Source organism: Rattus norvegicus, chromosome 7 (genome assembly GCF_021556685.1).
Source record: "Rattus norvegicus strain SHRSP/BbbUtx chromosome 7, alternate assembly SHRSP_T2T, whole genome shotgun sequence".
NCBI classification, from domain to species: Eukaryota; Metazoa; Chordata; class Mammalia; order Rodentia; family Muridae; genus Rattus; species Rattus norvegicus.
The window spans coordinates 66,833,060-66,853,702 of record NC_141540.1 but is presented as its reverse complement, the minus strand read 5'-3'; the positions used below and the strand labels follow the sequence as shown (position 1 = coordinate 66,853,702).

General features: G+C 45.9%; 1 protein-coding gene across 2 annotated transcripts in view; it reads left to right on the top strand.

Annotated features, from left to right (window-relative positions):
• The window catches only part of Xpot (exportin for tRNA), a 40,410-nt gene that overhangs the window by 11,638 nt on the left and 8,129 nt on the right, over positions 1-20,643 (top strand). For both annotated transcript variants that reach the window (NM_001401047.1, XM_087557289.1), the window contains 16 exon segments: positions 557-741; positions 834-1,002; positions 2,746-2,982; positions 5,719-5,757; positions 6,198-6,260; positions 7,791-7,915; positions 8,378-8,522; positions 8,671-8,790; positions 9,237-9,331; positions 9,917-9,986; positions 11,025-11,263; positions 12,549-12,834; positions 14,628-14,817; positions 15,753-15,869; positions 16,139-16,254; positions 17,138-17,185. In NM_001401047.1, coding sequence (NP_001387976.1) covers positions 557-741; positions 834-1,002; positions 2,746-2,982; positions 5,719-5,757; positions 6,198-6,260; positions 7,791-7,915; positions 8,378-8,522; positions 8,671-8,790; positions 9,237-9,331; positions 9,917-9,986; positions 11,025-11,263; positions 12,549-12,834; positions 14,628-14,817; positions 15,753-15,869; positions 16,139-16,254; positions 17,138-17,185 — 2,244 coding nt within the window.

The window sequence follows — 20,643 nt, the reverse complement described above, 5'->3', positions numbered from 1 at the left end:
GTGGAAAGAACTGTATCGTCACCGCCAAGGACTCCTCACAGCTGAGGCACACCCTCAGCCCAGCCTGCGTGTGGTAAGCAAGAGAAAGCTGGTGAGCCAGCTCAGCAGCACAGCACGTGCCTAGTGTGCAGGAGGCCCAGGAACAAAAGAAACAAAAACGGAGCTGGAGACAGCTTTAAATGTATAATAGTTTGATGATAATAACTAAAATATTCATGAATTTTAGGACATTGTACATTTAAGTCACTGCCATTTCTAAATAGCTTAAGTGCCATGTTTGTGTAATAGTAGAAATAATTCCACATACTTAAAATTTCTAAGCAATGCTTATTTATAGTGTGTATTTAGTGATCCAAGTCTGGCGCCGAGGAGTAGAGCGGAAAAAGGAAACACAGAGAATCACAGGATGTAATTTTAGAGCAGATAAATGGGAAGCCGTGGTCGGGACTGTCAGCAAGCCTGGAAGTTTTCCTGTGGAGGAAGTCACTGTGTGCAGCCGTACTTGGACATCAAGTGCTGCTTCAAATCTTCCCTGTCTTTGTTGCTTTGTTTCTAGGAGGCTCGCAGGAATACTCTGATAAAAGATACCATGAGGGAACAGTGCATTCCAAATCTGGTGGAATCGTGGTACCAGATTCTACACAATTACCAGTATACTAATTCAGAAGTGCTGTGCCAGTGCCTTGAAGTAGTTGGGGCTTACGTCTCCTGGATAGACTTATCCCTTATAGCCAATGATAGGTGCGTATGCCTATAAACTGTAAACTTGCAGAGTTAGTATCTAAAACTCCTGAACTGAAAATGTTAAAATCTTTGTTCCCCCCCATCCCCAGGTTTATAAATATGCTGCTAGGTCATATGTCAGTAGAAGTTCTACGAGAAGAAGCATGTGACTGTTTGTTTGAAATTGTAAATAAAGGGATGGACCCTGTGGACAAGATGAAACTAGTAGAATCCTTGTGTCAAGTATTACAGACTGCGGGGTTTTTCAGCATTGATCAGGTCAGTATATGTCTTAACCGTAAGCTTTGAAAGCTGTTAGATGCTTTTCCCCCTCTGAGCTTTGGGAAATGTCCTTGAACTGACAGTGACCGTGGTTCTCTGAGAGTCACAGCTAGAATTGGTGGCATGTTCTTTGCACACTTGGTCACACCATTCTGACACTTGACAGTCAGAATGGCGTGTGCATTTTGCAAGTTTGCAGCGCTGAGGAAAGGATTCCTCAGACATCTCCCAAGTTTTTTATATATGAATGTCTCTGTGTGTGCATGTATGAGAGTGAGTGCCCATGGGGAGGTCAGAGAACAACTTCCTGGCGTCAGTTCTCTCCTTCCACCAGGCGGGTCCCAGGGTGGAACTCAGGTTGACAGGCTTGGTAGTGGCCTTGCTTGATCCTGAGACATCTTTTTATTGGTGATAATGTCAGTAGTACGGTGTTAGTAGGTTCCTTCTTCGTGGACCAGAGGTAGCTTTATTACCTTCTCCTGTCTTACTTAGGATCTGGGGTTCTTTAAGAAAAGAAAATACCAAATTTCAAAGGTAGAGCCCCTGTCTATGGGAGAATGGTTGAAGGCTAACTAAAGAAATAAGCCAGGCCTGCCTGTACCACAGGCAGGGACTTTGTGAAGCCCGCCACTATGTAGCAGCTTCCTGTGAAGCCGGCCAGCCACTATGTAGCAGCTTGTGTCTTTGTAGAGAAGTTAAGGCCGAAGTGAAACAGTTTCAGAAAAGACTGTTGTAAGTCATTACACATACAGTGTAGCAGCATTGATGGCATAGACTGTGCTTACTTAGTAAAAGAACAGTTAGGAAAAAAGATTCTAAAACTTCTTTTACTTAAGCTCTCTTCTCCACCACCCCTTTTTTATTTTTACAAGGTTAGTAATATCCACAGGTTTATCCTCATTAAAATAACGGTTGCTAACAGAGAAATAGTTGAGTGGTTAAGAACACTGGCTGTCGGGGCTGGGGATTTAGCTCAGTGGTAGAGTGTTTGCCTAGCAAGCGCAAGGCCCTGGGTTCGGTCCCCAGCTCCGAAAAAAAGAAAAAAAAAAAAAAAAAAGAACAGAACACTGGCTGTCTTCCAGACTCTATAACTGCGGTTCCTGGAGACCTAGTGGCTTCTCTGGAGACCTCTTCTGGCTTCTCTAAGCACCAGGCACACATGTTCATAGATGTACATGCAGGCAAAACCACCAAACATTTAGGGGTTGTTGTTGTTGTTGTTGTTGTTCTGTTTTTTTTTTTTTTTGTTTTTGTTTTTTTTGTTTTTTTTGTTTTGGAGCTGGGGACCGAACCCAGGGCCTTGCGCTTGCTAGGCAAGCGCTCTACCACTGAGCTAAATCCCCAATCCCGTTGTTGTTCTTGTTGTTTGTTTTAGTTAAAAAAACAAACAATTGCTTTTAGAGTACTATTGGATGATAATGGTTGCAGAAAAATTCAAATTTTGATAATTTTTCTATCACAATGACAAAATTGGTAGCTGTTGTCTTAATGTTGAGTCCTGGGGACCAGGGGAATGCCCTTGGTCCTGAGTTCCGTCCCTGAGACCCGTGGTAGAGGGAGGGTGGTAGAGGGAGGAAGCTGACCGTTGACGTGTGCCCGCTCACACTAACACCCAGCGTGTCAGTCACAGATTACACAATTTGTTTTTTGGATTGAACCCTGTAATTGGTTAAAGGTCAGAGCTCCTCCTCCTTCCTGAGGCAGGCGGTTGTAATCCAAGTCTTTGCTTCTTGCTTATAGGAAGAAGATTTGGACTTTGTGGCCAGATTTTCTAAGCTGGTAAATGGAATGGGACAGTCGTTAATAGTTAGCTGGACTAAATTAATTAAGAATGGGGCTGTCAAGAATGCTCAAGAGGCACTGGAAGCTATTGAGACCAAAGTGCCACTTATGTTACAGCTGCTAGTTCATGAGGACGATGACATTTCCTCCAACATCATTGGGTTTTGTTACGATTATCTCCATATCCTGAAACAGGTAAGGCAGTGTCGTCTGTTAGATAATGAAAATATAAGAAAGCCAAAAGGAAAGACACACACACATAGATTGGTAGATAAATAGGTAGGTAGGTAGGTAGGTAGGTAGGTAGGTAGGTAGGTAGGTAGGTAGGTAGACAGATTAGACAGACAAGACAAGATGGAGCCTATCTATAAGAGAGGATGATGAGCCAAAACCACATGGTCCTGGGAGCCATAAATAACTGGGGATTTCTTAGATGGACGACTGAATAGTGCAGGGCACTTATTTTGTAGTTTTTTTTTTTTTGTTGTTGTTGTTGTTGTTTTTTGTTTTTTCGGAGCTGAGGACCAAACCCAGGGCTTTGCTCTTGCTAGGTAAGCGCTCTACCACTGAGCTAAATCCCCAACCCTATTTTGTAGTTTTTTAAATATTATTTTAAAAGTTAAATTTAAACAAAAGGTGAGCTTCAGACTGGACATGGCAAGCCATGTCAGAAACCCAGCACTGGAAGGGGACTGGGCCATTGAGTGCTCTGCAGCCAGTGCAAGATTAGCTTGAGCGAGCCCCTGCCTCAAAAGGCACACATTCCCAAATCATAAGTACAGTCGGGTTATTTTTTTGTTTTGTTTCCATTGTTTTAAACCTGTATTTGTCCCTGAACACAGTGGAAAGGTGTTAAATTACTCCCTCTGACAGTTACTTTCCAGCTACAGCATGACATGTGGGGAAGGTTTCCGTACTGTAGCCTGTAGTGTTGTAAGGAGCAGTTACTTCCATTATGACGTTGAGTGAGACGCCATTCCTATTTTATTATATTTTTGTTCCTATGTGTTAGTTATACTTGTTTTCATTGTGCATTTCTTTTTTTTTCTTTTTTTTTTTTTTTCTTTTTGGTTCTTTTTTTTTCTGGAGCTGGGGACCGAACCCAGGGCCTTGCACTTCCTAGGCAAGCGCTCTACCACTGAGCTAAACCCCCAGCCCCTTCATTATGCATTTCATACATGTATATAGTACATTTCAGTCCTATCCCCCACCCCCTTACCCATTCTTGTCCCCTTCTATCCTACTGGTACCTTTGTGTTGTGGATCGTCTGTACTCAGGTGAAATCTTAGTCAGATAAGGCTAGAGCTGTGATTGGGCAGTGGAATGGAAGGTGGAGCTGAAAGTTTTAGAGAGGGAACAGAGAGAGACAGAAAGACAGACAGAGGGGTTGGGGATTTGGCTCAGTGGTAGAGCGCTTGCCTAGCAAGCGCAAGGCCCTGGGTTCGGTTCCCAGCTCTGGAAAAAAAAAAAAAGACAGACAGAGACAACGAGACAAGATGGAGCCTATCTATAAGAGAGGATGATGAGTCAAAACCACATGGTCCTGGGAGCCATAAGTAACTGGGGAGTCCTGAGATGGATGACTGAATAATGCAGGGCACATCTGTCCAATCCAGGTGCGCAGCTTGTGTCTATAACCATTTAGTTTTGAGTTCTTTGTGTGGGCATTTGTGGGTTGAAGATTGACTGTTACAAGTCTGGCTGATAAATTACTAGCCTCTGGAGTTTTCATTTTACTGGCCTAGGGGAGTAGAGCCAGTGGGATGATGGCCTGGGAAGATTTGAGCAGCTCAGCTAGCTGAGCTTGCTGCTCCTAGTTGGGGAGGGGAGTCCACCGCTGCTGGCACGTAGCCGAACATAGCCCAGGTTGTTTTATAGTTACACACTACACCTCTCCTCCTTCTAAGTCTTACTTTGATATCCTTTGGGGGTTTAGTGAATTTACAGTTGTTATAGGAGTGTAGGCGAGGGGTTGTATACAGGACCATGAGCCACTTACCAGAGGCTGCTTCATTGAAGAAAATATTTCTGTTCCTTAGCAACTGTAACAGCTCCCCCAAGAAGGGGCAGGGTCTCACGCACCACCTTCCCCTTCCCACTGCAATCCATGGTGGTCCATTGCTGTGCAGTTCACGAGTACTCAGAAATCGGCATTCCGCTTGCGCCATCGCCCCCCTGTGGGCTGGCTGGTTAGCTTCTGAACCCAGAACCTGGACCGTGCTGGGCATGCCCTGCCACTGAGCTACCTCTCCACCCCAGGGTTTGCTAATTCTTAGAACAATAACTGTTTACATGCAGAGTTCAAGGGATTTTAGCATTAGAGAAACTGATCTTCCCACAGTGTTGTGTCTTAGGTTTCTAAGTTTGATTTGCTTTGTTTTAGAAAGCTAAGCATGGTTGTGCATGCCTTTAGATCTCTGAGTTCAAGGACAGTCTGGTCTATAGCATGAGTGTCAGGCTCACCATGACTAGTGAGACCGTCGCAAAACAACAAAAATGTCCTCCACTCGTTACAGTGTTATTATTTCTAAATATTTCATAAAAGCTTAATCAAGGGGTTGGGGATTTAGCTCAGTGGTAGAGTGCTTGCCTAGGAAGCGCAAGGCCCTGGGTTCGGTCCCCAGCTCCAAAAAAAAGAACCAAAAAAAAAAAGCTTAATCAAGTTATCTATGTTATTGCCTATATATTATTTATTAGACAAAATTACTACATCTAAATTTAGGAAGCTGTTAACTATAGGTTTGCTGTCAAACTACTCAGCAGAAATATATGTATTTTATTTTCATATTGGACCAGAAACTTGTGCATGCTGGAAAAATGTCCTGTCCCCTAATTGTACCAGAAGCTCCATTGTGTATGTTTTAAAAGAATACTTTGATATATAGCATCAGAAAACCTAATAAAAGTTATTGTTTACTTTTTATTTTAAGCTTTCAGTGCTCTCGGATCAGCAAAAAGCTAATGTAGAGGTAAGTGACTTCTTTTAAACCCTGGTCAGTCAGGGTTCCTTACCTGGCTGTTGGTGAGGGACTACTGTTCAGAGGGAGCTGCTTCATTGAAAAGCCAGTCATGGAGTGCTCTGCACCACTGTTGGAGAGTCTTTTCCCTGCAGTCTTTGTGGGTGAATGGTCCTGGGGAGGGAGGGGCTTAGTGAAGTTGGTGAGTTTTAGGGACTGTTTGTGAGTTGTTTGTTTCCTGAGTCTCAAGTAATCTCCCTCCAAGGTGGACTCCACCCCACCTCACACTTCCCCCTCTGCTTCCGTGAGATTCCCTGAGCCCTTACAGTGGGTGAGTCATGCTCACCTAAAGCTGATGGTCAGTTTGTTACCTGAAACCTACCTTGAAATGTAAGAGCAACCTCCAGGTTAAAAGGAACAATTAACACATGTTATTGTATTACTAATTTTAGGCAATCATGTTGGCCGTTATGAAAAAATTGACCTATGATGAAGAATATAACTTTGAAAATGAGGTGAGGAGTTTTGCACCAAAGAAAAACCGGTTTTAATTTTATTGTTTGTTTGCAGCAAATTAGTATTTTATATTTTAGTTTCAGAGCCCTTTAAAACAATAGTGTGTTTTAATCAGCCTTGTTTATACTAATGTAGTTATTTATATCACTGTTAATTTGGGCCAGCACTTACGGAGACCTGAGTCCTCTGCTCTCTGAGGGGTAGGAGGCATCGGGTAAAGTGCTTGCTGTGTGAACATTGAGGTCAGAGTTGGATGACTGTAGAAGGCTGCATTTGGTGGTACTTGCTTGTAGTCCCAGAGCAGGGAAGGCAAGAGGGTGGACCCCTGGAGTACACTGCCTGGCCTAGACACCGAGTCCAGCTCTTAGTGAGAGGACGTGCTTTACACACACAAAAGGTGGGTAGCTCCTGAGGACAGTGGCCGAAGCGTGTGCATGATTGAGCAAGCATACATATGCGTGCACGTGCACACACATTTTCTAAGCTGGTAATGGGGCACATGACTGAAATCCCAGCAGTTGGCAGCCTTAGGAAAATGTGAAGCCAGTCTGGGCTACGTACTGGGCTGTATGGTGAGAGCTTTTCTCTAAACAAAAAAGAATCCTATAAAAAAATCAACTGAGGGGTCTGGGATGCATTCAGCGGAGGGACCTTTGTTTATTACACTCAGGTCCTAGATTATGTCTATAGCAATGAAAGAGAAAAGCAGCATGGAGTTCACGGTCAACTTATCATCGATGACCTTATCTCGGTTTACATTTAACCAGCTAACCAGCGTGCTGGGTCGAGGCCCAGTCAACAGGCCTCAAGTCACCAGGTGGCCCATGGCTCTCACTTCGCAGCTCATCTCCCATTAGGGAGGCGAGAATGGGGCTTCCCTGCCTGGACGTGCTCAGCTTCAAGTCTTGTCCATCGATGTGAGCATCAGCCTCCCGCTTGTGTTAGGGGCTGTCCACTGCTCTCTGGAAACTGGGGCACATGTTGGTTAACTCTGTGCTAAAATACTGTATTTGGAATGAATATCAAAGGGTCATAGTGACAGTGAGAGATATGGTAGCTCCAGTTCTGATGCTGTCAGCACTTGGGGAGGCTGGAGGGCGAGCGGAGACCACAGGCAAGTCTCGAACCGAATGTGCACCCATACCAGCTGTTTACACTCACCCTGCCCTCCTCCGTAGGCCTTATGACCCAGGCCTTAATGAGATCACTGGTTAACGAGCAGAAGGGAAGTGCTGCTGAGCATTGTGATTTATCATTATTATTATTATTATCATTATCATTATCATTATTATTAGAAGATAAAGGGTATGAGGTAACTGATCACTTATGTAATTTTAAGATCTTAAGGTTGAATATATAGGTGTATGTGTATGGAGGTGTAAGTGATGTATGTATCATTATTGTGTGTGCAGTTGTGAGTGTGGGCCAGGGTGTTGCTGTGGAGGCCGAGGACAGGTGCTGGTGCCCTGCTCCCACCCCGAGTGCTTCTAATGGCTGAGTCATCGTGATGCTTTGAACTTCCGTCACAGGGTGAAGATGAAGCCATGTTTGTAGAATACAGAAAACAGCTGAAGTTACTGTTGGACAGACTTGCGCAGGTGTCGCCAGAGCTGGTGCTGGCTTCTGTTCGCCGAGTCTTCAGCGCCACGCTGCAGTAAGTCCTCCTGCTTGAGTAAGCTCTTCTCTGTCCTGTAACATCCACTATCCTCACGTGTCTGCAGACAGTCGGCTTTGCTTCTGAAATACTTCCTGTCTCTACCTCTGTGGTTTAAGTTACATTGCTTGGCAAAATTGACAAATGAATGGCATGACTCTTTAATTGTTCAAGACTTTTTAAAGTGGTTTTTATTAGCATGTTAACCATCCGTAATAATGGGTTTCATTATTTGCATGCCAACATGCATTTAATGTATTTCAACCACTTTTACCCTCATGCTCGTACTTTCTCGTCTCCTCCCATGGTGTTGGTAACCCTGAGTGTCATTAGGGTTGGTTACAGGAGTGTGTGGAAGTGCCATTGAGAGGATTTTATGGTGGGTTACTGTCCTGTGTATCAAAAGTCCTACAGAACATTCGTGCTGAGGTCTCACAGACATACAATATTGTGCCTTGGTAGGAACTGGCAGACCACGCGCTTCATGGAAGTTGAAGTAGCAGTGAGATTGCTGTACATGCTGGCGGAAGCTCTCCCGGTGTCCCATGGCGCTCACTTCTCAGGTGACGTGTCAAAAGCGAGTGCTTTGCAGGACATGATGCGGACGGTAGGTATACTGAGGATCCTGTACCGGAAACAGTTTTCCCTTTGTGCTGTGCTGAGAGTTTCTTAGTGGTTAGAGCTTGGTCTGTTTTGACAGAGGGACTTTTGGATGTTGCAGTAAACAAGAATAGGTTTCTTCGTTTCCTCTCTAGTTGGTAACATCAGGAGTCAGTTCCTACCAGCACACATCTGTGACCCTGGAGTTCTTTGAAACTGTCGTTCGCTATGAGAAGTTTTTCACAGTTGAACCTCAGCACATCCCCTGTGTACTAGTAAGTGTGTACTAGTAAGTGTGCACTAGTAAGTGTGCACTGTACTCTGGATTGAATGTCCAGATTGTGTTCTGTCTTTGTTGTCTGTAACTTTTCTCAGAGTTAAAAGGCTATCTAAGTCTGAGACATAGTTTTATATAAAAGCAGTCCTTAGGGCCTGTGTGTAATATAACATTACTTCTGCATTTCTAGCCCCTGCCTAGGAGGTACAATTTGATGTGAGCAGAAATGCAGTACAATGCTAGTTGGCTGTGGGGCACACTTTTAATCTCAGTATTCGGGAGCCAGAGGCAGGCAGGTCTCCGTTAGCTGGAGGCCAGCCTGGTCTACAGAGCGAGTTTTGTGACAATCAGGCCCACCCAGAGAAGCCTTGTCTAAAATATAAAAGGCAGTATGACACTGGAGTCCTTGAATGAGAGCAGAGGTAATGAGTGTCTCTTCCTTAGATGGCTTTCTTAGATCACAGAGGTCTGTGGCATTCCAGTGCTAAAGTCCGGAGCAGAACTGCCTACCTGTTTTCTAGATTTGTCAAGTCTCTCAAGTAAGTATCAGCTTTTAGTGCTGTGTGTGTATGCACGGGGGCCCCTGAGGGTGGGTAGATGGTGGTTTAGATGTCTGTGGGGTGATGAGTACATGTATGCCACGGCAGACATGTGAAGAAGAGGAGACGGCCTTCCTACCATGGGAGGAGGGTGACAGACTCGGGCCATCGAGTTTGCAGTCAGGCGTTTACTGAGCCATCCTCCTAGGCCATGGTGCAGTTTTTCATTGGTTTTCTTGGTCCTGGAAATGACAAACTCGAGATTGCTCTGCCTCTGACTCCCTCCAAGCACTGGGATTATGGGTTTGCATGGTGATGCTCAGCTTGAAAGTTGCTTTAACACGGTCTGTTCTATGTAGTGTTCTTTGAAGTACCTTAGCACTTGGCACTTACTAGGCTCACAGTCAGGTCCATTGCCCTGGCAATGCATCTGCAGACCACACAGACTTTTAAATTGCTCGTAAGTTAATGTTAACGATCAGAGTGGCCAGCGTAGAAGTAAGCTTTGGTTCCCTTGTGTTTGAATGGGAATTTGATCTTGTCAGCATCTAACTTACTTGTTGTCTCCCTTTTGATTTTATCCAGTAAACAAATGAATCCTTACATTGAGGATATATTGAATAGAATACAGGATTTATTAGCCCTTTCTCCACCCGTAAGTATCTCCCCAGGTATCACCGAGACTTCGGATGCCAGCTTTGTTTCTCATAGTGGGAGGGGTGGTGTGCTTAGAGTTCACTGGATCTGTTCACCCGGATCCCAAGTGATAAGCACAGTACTAATGGAAGGACGTTGGCAGTGAAGGCTGTGTTCTGATTTCTCAGTGACTTAAGAGATGCCACTTTAAATTACTCTCATGTTGGGATGGTAGTTGTCATCCTCAGTGCTACTTAGTTTGAAGTTTTCGTCTTAGACTTAGTGTAAAATGTTAATCTTTCCAGTGTCTTAAAAGAATTTAGGTTGAGATGGTTTATAAGTACATTTTGATTTACGTGTGTTTTTTGATGTATGCATGCATGTTTTACCTGCCTTATCTGTGCACCACATGTGTGTGGTATCTCCAGGGGCATGGGGAGGGCTCCGACATCCCAGAACTGCGGTTACAGACAGTGGTGTGCTTGCTTGCCTCATGGGTGCTGGGAGTCGAAGCCCAGTCTCTTGCAAGAGCAGCCAGTTCTCTTTAAGTGCTGAGTCACCTCTCCAGCCCCTACACTGTTGAGTTGAAAGCAAGATAGTAACATTCACTTAATGGAATTTATCACTCTTGGTGCGCACTTTATGCCAGCTTCTCTCAGCAGTTGCTGACTCTTGCAACTTTGGCATCCAGAGAATCTGCTGTATCAGACAGTGACAGTTACCGTAGGGTCTTCTGCAGAGTTGGTCGTGACTGAAGTTCAGTTGATATGCTTGCTTGCTCGTGGACAGGGCTAGGGTTTATCCCAGAGCCTCAAGCATGAGGACGCAGGGTACCAGGGAGTAATGCCCTTACCTTAGCCCAGCCACCATGAGGCTTGAACCTCTGCTTCCGTTTTAAGTTTCCCCTTCAGTCTGGGATTGTGGCGGAAATTTCGTTTCTCTATGAGTGTTTGATAGAAGAGCCAATGTGGTAGATTGTATGTTTTGTCTCTCATGCTTAGGTTAACTGAGAGGGACTAAAACATAAATATTCAGTTCAGAAAAAATTTCCTTGTAGGAGAATGGGTACCAGTCCTTGCTGAGTAGCGACGACCAGCTCTTCATTTATGAAACAGCCGGGGCGCTGATTGTTAACAGCGAATACCCCGCAGAACATAAGCAGGCCTTAATGAAGGACCTCTTGACGCCACTGATGGAGAGGTTTAAGGTTCTGTTGGAAAAGCTGATGATGGCCCAGGATGAAGAGAGACAAGTATCTCTTGCAGATAGTCTCAACCACGCGGTTGGATTCGCCAGGTGAGACAAGTGCCACTAAACTGCAAAGCTGTGCGTCTGCATAGGTAACGGTGTGCATCCCAGTGGGTAAAGGTGTGCATCCACGTGGGTAAAGCTGTGTGTCTGTATAGGTGAAAGAAGCTGAGTATCCGAGTAGGCAGAACCTCTTCAGTGGGTCTTTCTCACGTGGACACACTCAACTGTTTTCAAAGCTGAGTCAGTTACTCGGAGGGTCGTATAACCCTTTGTCTCTCCAGTAAGTTAAACATGCAGCCAGCAAAGAGGACAGAGCCTTGGCTAGCTGCATGTTCATCATGAAGACTGTCTGGATCCTTAGTACTCTGGATTCTGACTCCCCTAGTGTAAGTCAGTCTTGTGTTTCAGGCTAGCCAAAGTGTCTGTGTCCCAGTGTCGTACAGCAACACTGCTTTACTGTTGACACCTTCAAGAGGCATCCTGACACCCTGTGGCGTTTCAGTGTGTCTCAAAGACCCAAGCTGCCGTTCACCTCTCTCCCTGCATTTTTTATTAACAGTATGGAAATTGACTGATTGCTAATAAGTTATCCTGGGAGACTGTTCCACACTATAAAGTTCAGCAGAAGAGCCAGGCCCAGCTTGGTGATGAGTAACTTGGCTGTGAGTGTGATTAGGTTGTTTTTTAAATTTCTGAGTAGCACACACAGATTGCCTTGTGGCTCAGTCACAGTAAATACATTTTTTTCTTGCAGAGTAGATGGGATTTTAAAAAGCATATGGATAGACTCAGTGTATGCTTCACTGCATCTGATCTGCTTAACTTACTTAGTGTCTTCTTCTGTACTGCTATCTGGAGCAGTCATTTTCACAGAATGGCTACCTAAGGTGGACATGATTCTGACATAGGAAGTCACTGGTCTCCTGGTGTTGCCACTTTCCCATCTGTTAGGCTTTTTTTTTTTTTTTTTTTAAGATTTATTTATTTTAGGGGTTGGGGATTTAGCTCAGTGGTAGAGCGCTTGCCTAGGAAGCGCAAGGCCCTGGGTTCGGTCCCCAGCTCCGAAAAAAAGAACTAAAAAAAAAAAAAAAAAAGATTTATTTATTTTATTTATTTTATGTATGTAAGTACACTGTAGCTGTCCTCAGACACACCAGAAGAGGGCATCAGATTCCATTACAGATGGTTGTGAGCCACCATGTGGTTGCTGGGAATTGAACTCAGGACCTTTGGAAGAGCAGTCAATGGCCTTAACCTCTGAGCCATCTCTCCAGCCCTGTGTTATTCTTTAAAACACTGAAACTCGGTTGCCTGGTTTTTGTTCATGTAGTCGGACCAGCAAGGCCTTCAGCAACAAGCAGACTGTGAAGCAGTGCGGTTGCTCCCAAGTCTACCTGGACTGTTTACAGACGTTCTTGCCAGCGCTCAGCTGCCCTTTACAAAAGGACGTTCTCCGAAGCGGGGTTCGGACCTTCCTTCATCGAATGATCATCTGCCTAGAGGAAGAGGTTCTTCCGTTCATCCCCTCTGCCTCAGAGCACATGCTCAAAGACTGCGAAGCGAAAGACCTCCAGGAGTTCATTCCACTCATCAACCAGATCACCGCCAAGTTCAAGGTACCGTATGTACCACAGGGTGCCCAATAGGCCACAGGACTTAATTAACTGTACTCTGCAGACGTGAGATTGCACGTGTGCATGTCCTAGAGAGCTTCGAGGTTTTGTCCCCTTCTACTGTGTGTTGGCTGGCAGGGTTTGGGAGTCAGGGTGGGGGGGTGCTTACTCGTACACATGCCGGCCACACAGTGGCCTCCGTCACCTTCCACATTTATTTTTTGACATATGGTCTGTCACTGAACTTAAAGCTTACTGATGGGACTAAGACTGGCTGGCCAGTAAGCCCCGGCGATCGTCCTCCATCTTCCTGATGCTGTAGTGTTGGGTGCACCCCACCGTAGCCACCTGTCATTACAGGGTCGGGGCTCAATCTCTGAGAGCTCTTTACAGGTGGAGCCACCCCTCAGCCTTCCTGAATGAGGAGTTACTTGGTTACATGGATCATAGGGACGTTTTTAACATCCCAATAATATGCTCTCTGTCACAGAAAAGACCAGGTGGATTTTTTTAAAAAGATTTTATTTTATGTACGTGAGCACTGTAGCTATCTTCAGACACTTCAGAATAACCCATTACAGATGGCTGTGAGCCACCATGTAGCTGCTGGGACTTGAACTCAGGACCTCTGGAAGAGCAGTTGGTGCTCTTAACCTCTGCACCATCTCTCCAGCCCTGACTAGGTAGATTTTTAGATTGTAAGAAGATGATTTTTATGTGTATGAGTGTTTTGCCTGTGCATATGTGTGTGCACCATGTGCGTGCCTGGTACCCGGAGATGTCAGGGTGTCAGATCACTGGGAACTGGAGATACAGAACATGGAGCTGGAAGCCTCCCTGTGGGAGCTGGAAACAGAACCTAGGTCCTTTACAAGAGCAGCAAAATAAAAATGGTAGCAAGAGAAAACTACCGAGAAGCAAGTAAGTCCAGCACTGATTCCCACCTGTAAACACATGGCGTATGATTGGATTCTGGAATAAGAGTCTGAAAGTAATCCAGTACATCAGAGGCAGTTTTAGAGACAGGAACTTAGAACGAGTATGAGCTGTCCCGGGACAATAGCCGGCCAATGCATAATGCTTTAAGTTCAAATCGGCCCTGAATGGTTTTTGATGTTGCTCTGTATTCCTGAAAATATACCTCAAGTGGTAAGAATTCAGCCTTATAGGTGAGGAAGAAGGGGCCCAGATAGGATAATGGAAGTCAGATGTTAGTTTAATTGTACAAAATTCACTTCTTAGGATTTTTTTCTCTTAGAAATTTAAATTTGAAAGTATCCCATGGCCAACTTTGATTGTGATCACTTGTTATTTCTTACTTCATCTTTTTCTTCCTTCATCTTTAACTTTATTAGCTCGTGTATGTGCATGCCAAGGCATGGAGGTCAGCGTTGAGCTCTGTGGACACGGGTCTCCTTCCAGCCTTATGTGGGCTCTGGGGATTAGACTCAGGTCCCCAAGCTTGAACAGTGTGTGCATTTGCCTACTGAAACAGCCAGAATTATAAGACACAGCTGCACTTGTTAAGATTGCTTTTACTGCGTGGCGTGTTGTCTGAACACATGCCCGTGCACATGTGTGTGCAGTGCCTGGAGAAGCCAGAGAAGACATGTGGGTTCTGGGAACTGAAGATCCTTCCAGAAGATCTCTTCAGCCCCATAGTTGCTGAGTCTTATCTTTGAGTCTTTTCTAGTGTGTGTGTGTTTTATGAGCTAGTGTGGCATTTTCTACCTAAAGCGTCGCATTACACTTCTCCCTCACCTCTGCGGTGTGGTAACAGTTGTTCCTCTCTCCAGATGCAGGTGTCCCCATTCCTACAGCAGATGTTCATGCCCCTGCTTCATGCCATCTTTGAAGTGCTGCTGCGGCCTGCGGAAGACAATGACCAGTCAGCGGCGTTGGAGAAGCAGATGCTGAGGAGGAGTTACTTCGCCTTCCTGCAGACGGTCACTGGCAGTGGGATGAGTGAAGTGATTGCAAATCAAGGTAGAGCTCACGCCTTCACCACGTGTTATGTCCCCGTCAGTGTGCACTGAGCAACGGCGAGTGGAAGTGGTGCATGTCCAGCGCTTTAAGATTAGCTTATGATCAGTGTGTCTTTTCGTTTCCTATATTCTCTAACTGCAGTAACTAGCATAGTCGTACAAGGATTGGCCTGACAGTGGGGTCTTGTTGGCCAGTTCACCATCTTTAAATTCGTAACAGCACCGGCCAGCCACAGTGGTGCAGGCTTGTGATCCCAGTAACCTGGGAAAGAAGGAAGAGTTAAACTGGGCACAGTGAGTGTCTTGAGTGTTTTCTATTGCTCGGATGAGACACCATGACCAAGACAACTTACACTGTCAGAGGGCAAGCCCAGGACCATCACAGCAGGTACATGGCAGCAGGAAGGCATGGTGCCTGAGTACAGGCACTAGGCAGGGAAGGAGCAGAGAGCCAGGCAGGTTTTCAGTTAGCTGCACTCTCTGCTCTCTGCTAACCCTGTGGGCTCCAAAGCCCAACCACCTCCTCTCTGGCCAAGCCACGCCTCCTCAGCGAGGCCATGCTTCCTAATCCTTCCCAAACACTGGGTCCACCCACTGGGGACCAAGCATTCAAATACATGAGCCAATCGGGGCCATTCTCCTAGTTTGGAGGATAATGCCTTTAATTCCTGTGTTTAGGAGGCAAAGGCAGCCAGACATCTGTGATTCTGAGACTAGCCTAGTCTGCACAGCAAGGTCTTAAAACACATTCAGAGGAGCAAGCTGTTAAAGGAATCTTGGCTTTTCATTGCGTAGAAATTAAGTGCTCAGTTAATGAAGCAAGGGATGGATTTTGTAAGATTATAGGTGTGCTCTGACTTAACTAAATATTTTGAAATGAGTGCTTCATGTTGTGTTTTGCTTCTGAAACTAAAGTGTCGTTTTTTCTCTTGTCAGGTGCAGAAAATGTGGAACGGGTGCTGGTTACTGTCATCCAAGGAGCTGTTGAGTATCCAGATCCGACCGCACAGAAAACATGTTTTATCATCCTCTCAAAGCTGGTGGAGCTCTGGGGTGAGGACATTCTCTCCACCCGACCCTCACCCCCACCCCCACCCCCACCCCACGCCCCAGTGCCAGGACAAGAGCCCAAGGCTTTGTGGACTCTAGTCAATGGTCTTGCAGTAGGCAGTACCTCCAGCCCGATAGTTGTTTTAACCAACCCTTCATTTCCTGACCCATTTCTGATCCAAATAGAAGCAGGAGCTGGGAATTGGTTTTCCCTGACATGGACCGGTTGACTTTCTTTTTAAGCAAGATGAAACTTGGGATTCTCTTGACAGGAGGTAAAGACGGACCAGCAGGCTTTGCTGACTTTGTGTATAAGCACATCGTCCCGGCATGTTTCCTGGCCCCTTTAAAGCAGACCTTTGACCTGGCAGATGCACAGACAGTATTGGTGAGCACCTGAGTCTTTGTTTACTGCCTGTAGACCTCATAGATGCTTCTCTCAGGACAAGGTAGCTTTGTTTCCTGGTTTGTTTCTATGTATAATTAGTGTCTTTCATCAAGTTACTTTTGTATTCTCGGGATGGGACTGAGGATGTTACCTGTCTGGCAGGTGCCTTACCCTTCTCTCTTCCTTGCCCCTCTCCTTTCTTTCTCTCCCATTTTTCTGTCTTTCTCACTCTCCTCGTCCTCCCTCTTCCTTCAGTTTTGTTTCTCCTCACTGGGTTTTGCTCTATGAACATAGCTGGCCAGGATCTCAGTGTGCACGCTGGGTGCCCTCAGGCTGTAGGCAGTCCTCTTGCCTGCAGACCTCCAATTGTGTGCGCTCACCATCACACCCTGCTCCTGCCTCTCCATCGAGGGCACTCAAAGGCAGTCTTCTTCCTGTGTGCCGGGTCCCAGATCTCAGAGCGCTGTGTGGGAACAAAGTCCCGCCTCTGAATAGTCGATACACTACATTAGGAGTGGAGTTTGTATTCCATTTTCAGTTTTATGTCTGTGGGCATTCTCTTCCATGTATGATTGTGTGCCATCTGCAAGCCTGATGCTCTCTGAGGACAGAAAAGGAATCACATTCCCGGGACTGGAGTCACCATGTGGGTCCTGGGAGTCAAACCCTGGTCCTCTGGAAGAGCAGCCAGTGCTCCTAACCACTGAGTTTGTCTCTGCTTTTTTTCTGTGTGCCTTGTTATTTTGCCACTGTTCACGCCCTGCACACACTCGGCTGACCATAGTTTCCTTGCAGTTGCTTTAAGGCGGGAGGGAGGGAGAGACAGAGGCTGGTTTTTGGTAATGAACTGTCGGTATTAAAATTTGATCTTGCTTTCCTACAGGCGCTTTCTGAGTGTGCCGTGACTCTGAAAACAATTCATCTCAAACGGGTAAGGCCATGGTCCTTGCTCCTTCACTTGAGTGCACCCTGTATTTGTTTCAGTTGGATCTGACTTGTGTTCTTAAAAACTCTTAGCCAAGGTGACGTCAGAGCTGATTCTGTGGGTGGTTGGGAAGGACTAAGTGAACATGGCACTGACTGTGGCTGTCCTTCACACTGTGGGTCACAAGAAGATAATTTCCAAGTTCAGCTTCTACAGAGCCACATTTCTCTGCCGTGTTTCTTCTGTGTGTGCCTCTGTGTGTCTGTGTCTCTGTGTGTATATGAGCCTATGTGTGTGTGCCTGTATGTGTGTGTGCACACGTGTTTGAACGCGCAAGTGAGAAGCTGCCAGCAAGGATGTGCATGTGTGCTTGTGCAGGTCAGGGGTCACCCACAAGTGTTACTGTCCTTGTTGTTTTCTGAGACCAGGTCTGTCTCTAGGACCTGGGGTTCACTATTAGGCTGGCTGGCAGGCCATCCCAAGGAACCATTGTAAGTTTAAGGTAGATGCTGAGGAGGAACCCAGGTCCTCTCTGCACAGCAGTGCTTTGCCATGGGAGGTATTACTCTAGCCTTTGATTAGTTGATTTATTTTCTTATTTACTAATTGACTTAATTTATTAGCTTGTTCAGACACGTTTTCACATAGTAGCCCAGCCTGGCATGAACTCATAGCAGTCCTCCTACCTCAGCCTCTCACATGTTGGGCTTACAGGTGTCAATGAATAGAGAGACTTTGATTACTTCGAAATACCGAGTTCTTGCTCAGTAGTAAATCATATGTATAAATCATAATGATTTTAGATATTGTCTGATAACTTGAATTAGTTGCCAACATTTAAAAGTAAGTACTATTTTTCTTTTAACAACAACTGATTTCAACTTCTCTGGTCCAGTGCTGACCAGTGTTCCCTCAGACTGCAGCTCACTGCAAAGCAGCCTGTTCCCTGTCCCTGTCCCTGTAAGGAGTGGGATCTCTCTCTGCTTTAGCGTCTTTGTTTCTCTGAGCTTGAGTCTTGTGACAGAGTTAAAGGTTTTCATTTCGACATTTCTCTATCCCATGCCACAATAGCTAGGGCAGGGACGGCCGTGGTGCTAATGAATCTTTGGTTTCTGGAGCTGAGGGTCAGGGGAAGCAATGTATCGGTAGCCCTTTCAGTGGATGATAAGATAGCACAGGAGATTGGTCTTCAGATGGATGTGCAGCAGTTGGGCAGGATTCACGGGCACAGCCAGGGGTGTGTGAGAGCAAACAGGCATGGTACAGTGCATCTTCTGGGAGCTCAGAGATTTAACCCTTTCTGCTTGAGCCTGTATGCCTGGGACAGGGTTAGCAGCTCTGTGTTGTTCATGTGAACAAATATTCGGAAAGTCAGTAGGCCAAATACTGTGGTAGCCGGGTGGGAAAGGTGCTCAAAATGCTGTTGTGGAGTACTAACTTGGGGTCCTCACTCATCAGAACTTGTAAGATCAGGACAGAAAGAACTTTGCCTAATCAACAAGAAAGAAATACCCAAAGGTGGGGGAAGGGTGGCTTCAGCAATGAAGTGTGCTAGCTGCTCTTGCAGAGAACCTGCATCCTGTCCTGCTCACTGGGGAAGGCCAGCAAAGTCCCTACTCTATGGGCTTGCACAGTCATGCAGATATATACAGAGATACCTAAAACTAGAACCAGCAGTTAGGCTGTTCTGAAAACTAAGGGCAGAGGAGACTGACAAAGTGGATGCTGAGTTTAGGAAGAGGGATGTCAGGCAGTCAAAAATGGTGTTCTGGGCTGGGGAGATGGCTTGGCGGACAAGAGCACTAACTGCTGTTAAGAGGACCTGAGTTCCATTCTCAGCAACCACATGGTGGCTCACTACCATCCGTGATGAGATCCGATGCCCTCTTCTGGCATGCAGGTGTACATGCAGAAAGGCATTCAAACAAAAAATGGTGCTCTGAAGTATTGTCTTCACTCTAATCAGTAAAAAAAAAATCTAATTCAGTCACAGATTTTTGGTTATTTCTCTCTTCTGATTTTTGAATATTTGGGTACAAGTTTACTTTCCTAGAATAAACCAACCCTCCATGTTCGTGAATATGTGCGCGCGTGTGTGTGTGTGTGTGTGTGTGTGTGTGTGTGTGCACGCTGCAGCACAGGTACAGAGGTCAGAAGCCAACTTTGAGGAGACAGGTGTCATCACGCTAGTCATCAGGTTCGCAACCAACACTTTTGCCTTCTGAGCTATCAGCTCCTCTGTCCCCAAATCCTAGGTTTTTAGGGGTGCATTTGTGCGTTTCTCTCTTTCGAGCGGTAGTAACACAGTTGTGTAAGAATGGTGGGCAGATCATTGGAAATAAGCAGGACGGGACAGAAGGGAGAAGTCCCAGACTCCTCAGAACAATGCAGGGGTCCTTCGTTGTCACAGACGACAGTTCTTCTGAGGGGTCAGAAGGTTAGGCCTGTCTAAATCAGGGGCCATGGGTGAAGGCAGAAAGGAGGTAAAGGAATCCTGATTAGGGGCACTATGATAGTAAGTGGGAAATCCAGATGTTAAAGCTAGGAGAGGTTGCTTTTGATTTGTTTTAAGACAGGCTTACTCTAGCCAGACCAGCCTTACACTCAGAGTAGTCCACATGCCTTAGCCTCCTAATTGCTAGGTGTGGACCAGAGTCTGTTGGAACTACTGACTTACTAACGCCCTTAGAAGTTATCAAATGCAGGGCAGGGAAGATGGCTTAGTCCCTCAGCTGCTTACTACATAAAGACCTGTGTTTAGGTCCTCGGCACCCAGAAAAGCCAGACACGGCTTCGCACGTTTGTATTCTCAGTGCTATGGGGAGGGATAGGTTCAGACAGGTGGATCATCCCTGGAGTTTACTGACTGGCCAGCCAAGCCACGTTGGCCAATTCCAGACTTCAGGAGAGGCACTATTTGAAAGATGAGGTACACAGCAGAGTGTGAAGACACCCAGTACCAACCTTTGGCCTCCACAGGCTGTCCACGCACAAGTGACCAAATTCAAACAACACATTTACTGTCGTTCCTTTCCTTTTTTAAAGTATTGGGTTCTTTTCTTTTCTTTTTTAATAGCTGTTCTCTCAGAAATAACATTGCTAAAAAGGAAGAGTTTTTCAAAGTGTCCTGGGTTCCTCTGTGGTCACTGGGAATCAGCATGGTTTAGGGTTATTTATGGCCTCCCCTCTTCCCCCTGAGGGATAAACCACAGGTGACTTCACAGGTTTTACATACTGGGGAGCCACACTGCCTCAAAAACTGTGCTCTGACTCCATCCGCCTGGCCCCTCTCTTCCTGCTCTGTGCTCACACCCTCTGCTCCCTGCTTCATTGGAGAAGGAATGTCAGTCGTTAGCCTGGCGTCACTCAGGGGCTTCCCTCCATGCCCCCACGAGCTGTTCTGCTCAGAGGCAGGGTGCTAGGACCACCCTTGTCTGCTGGCCTTCACTGCACCGCAGGCTGTG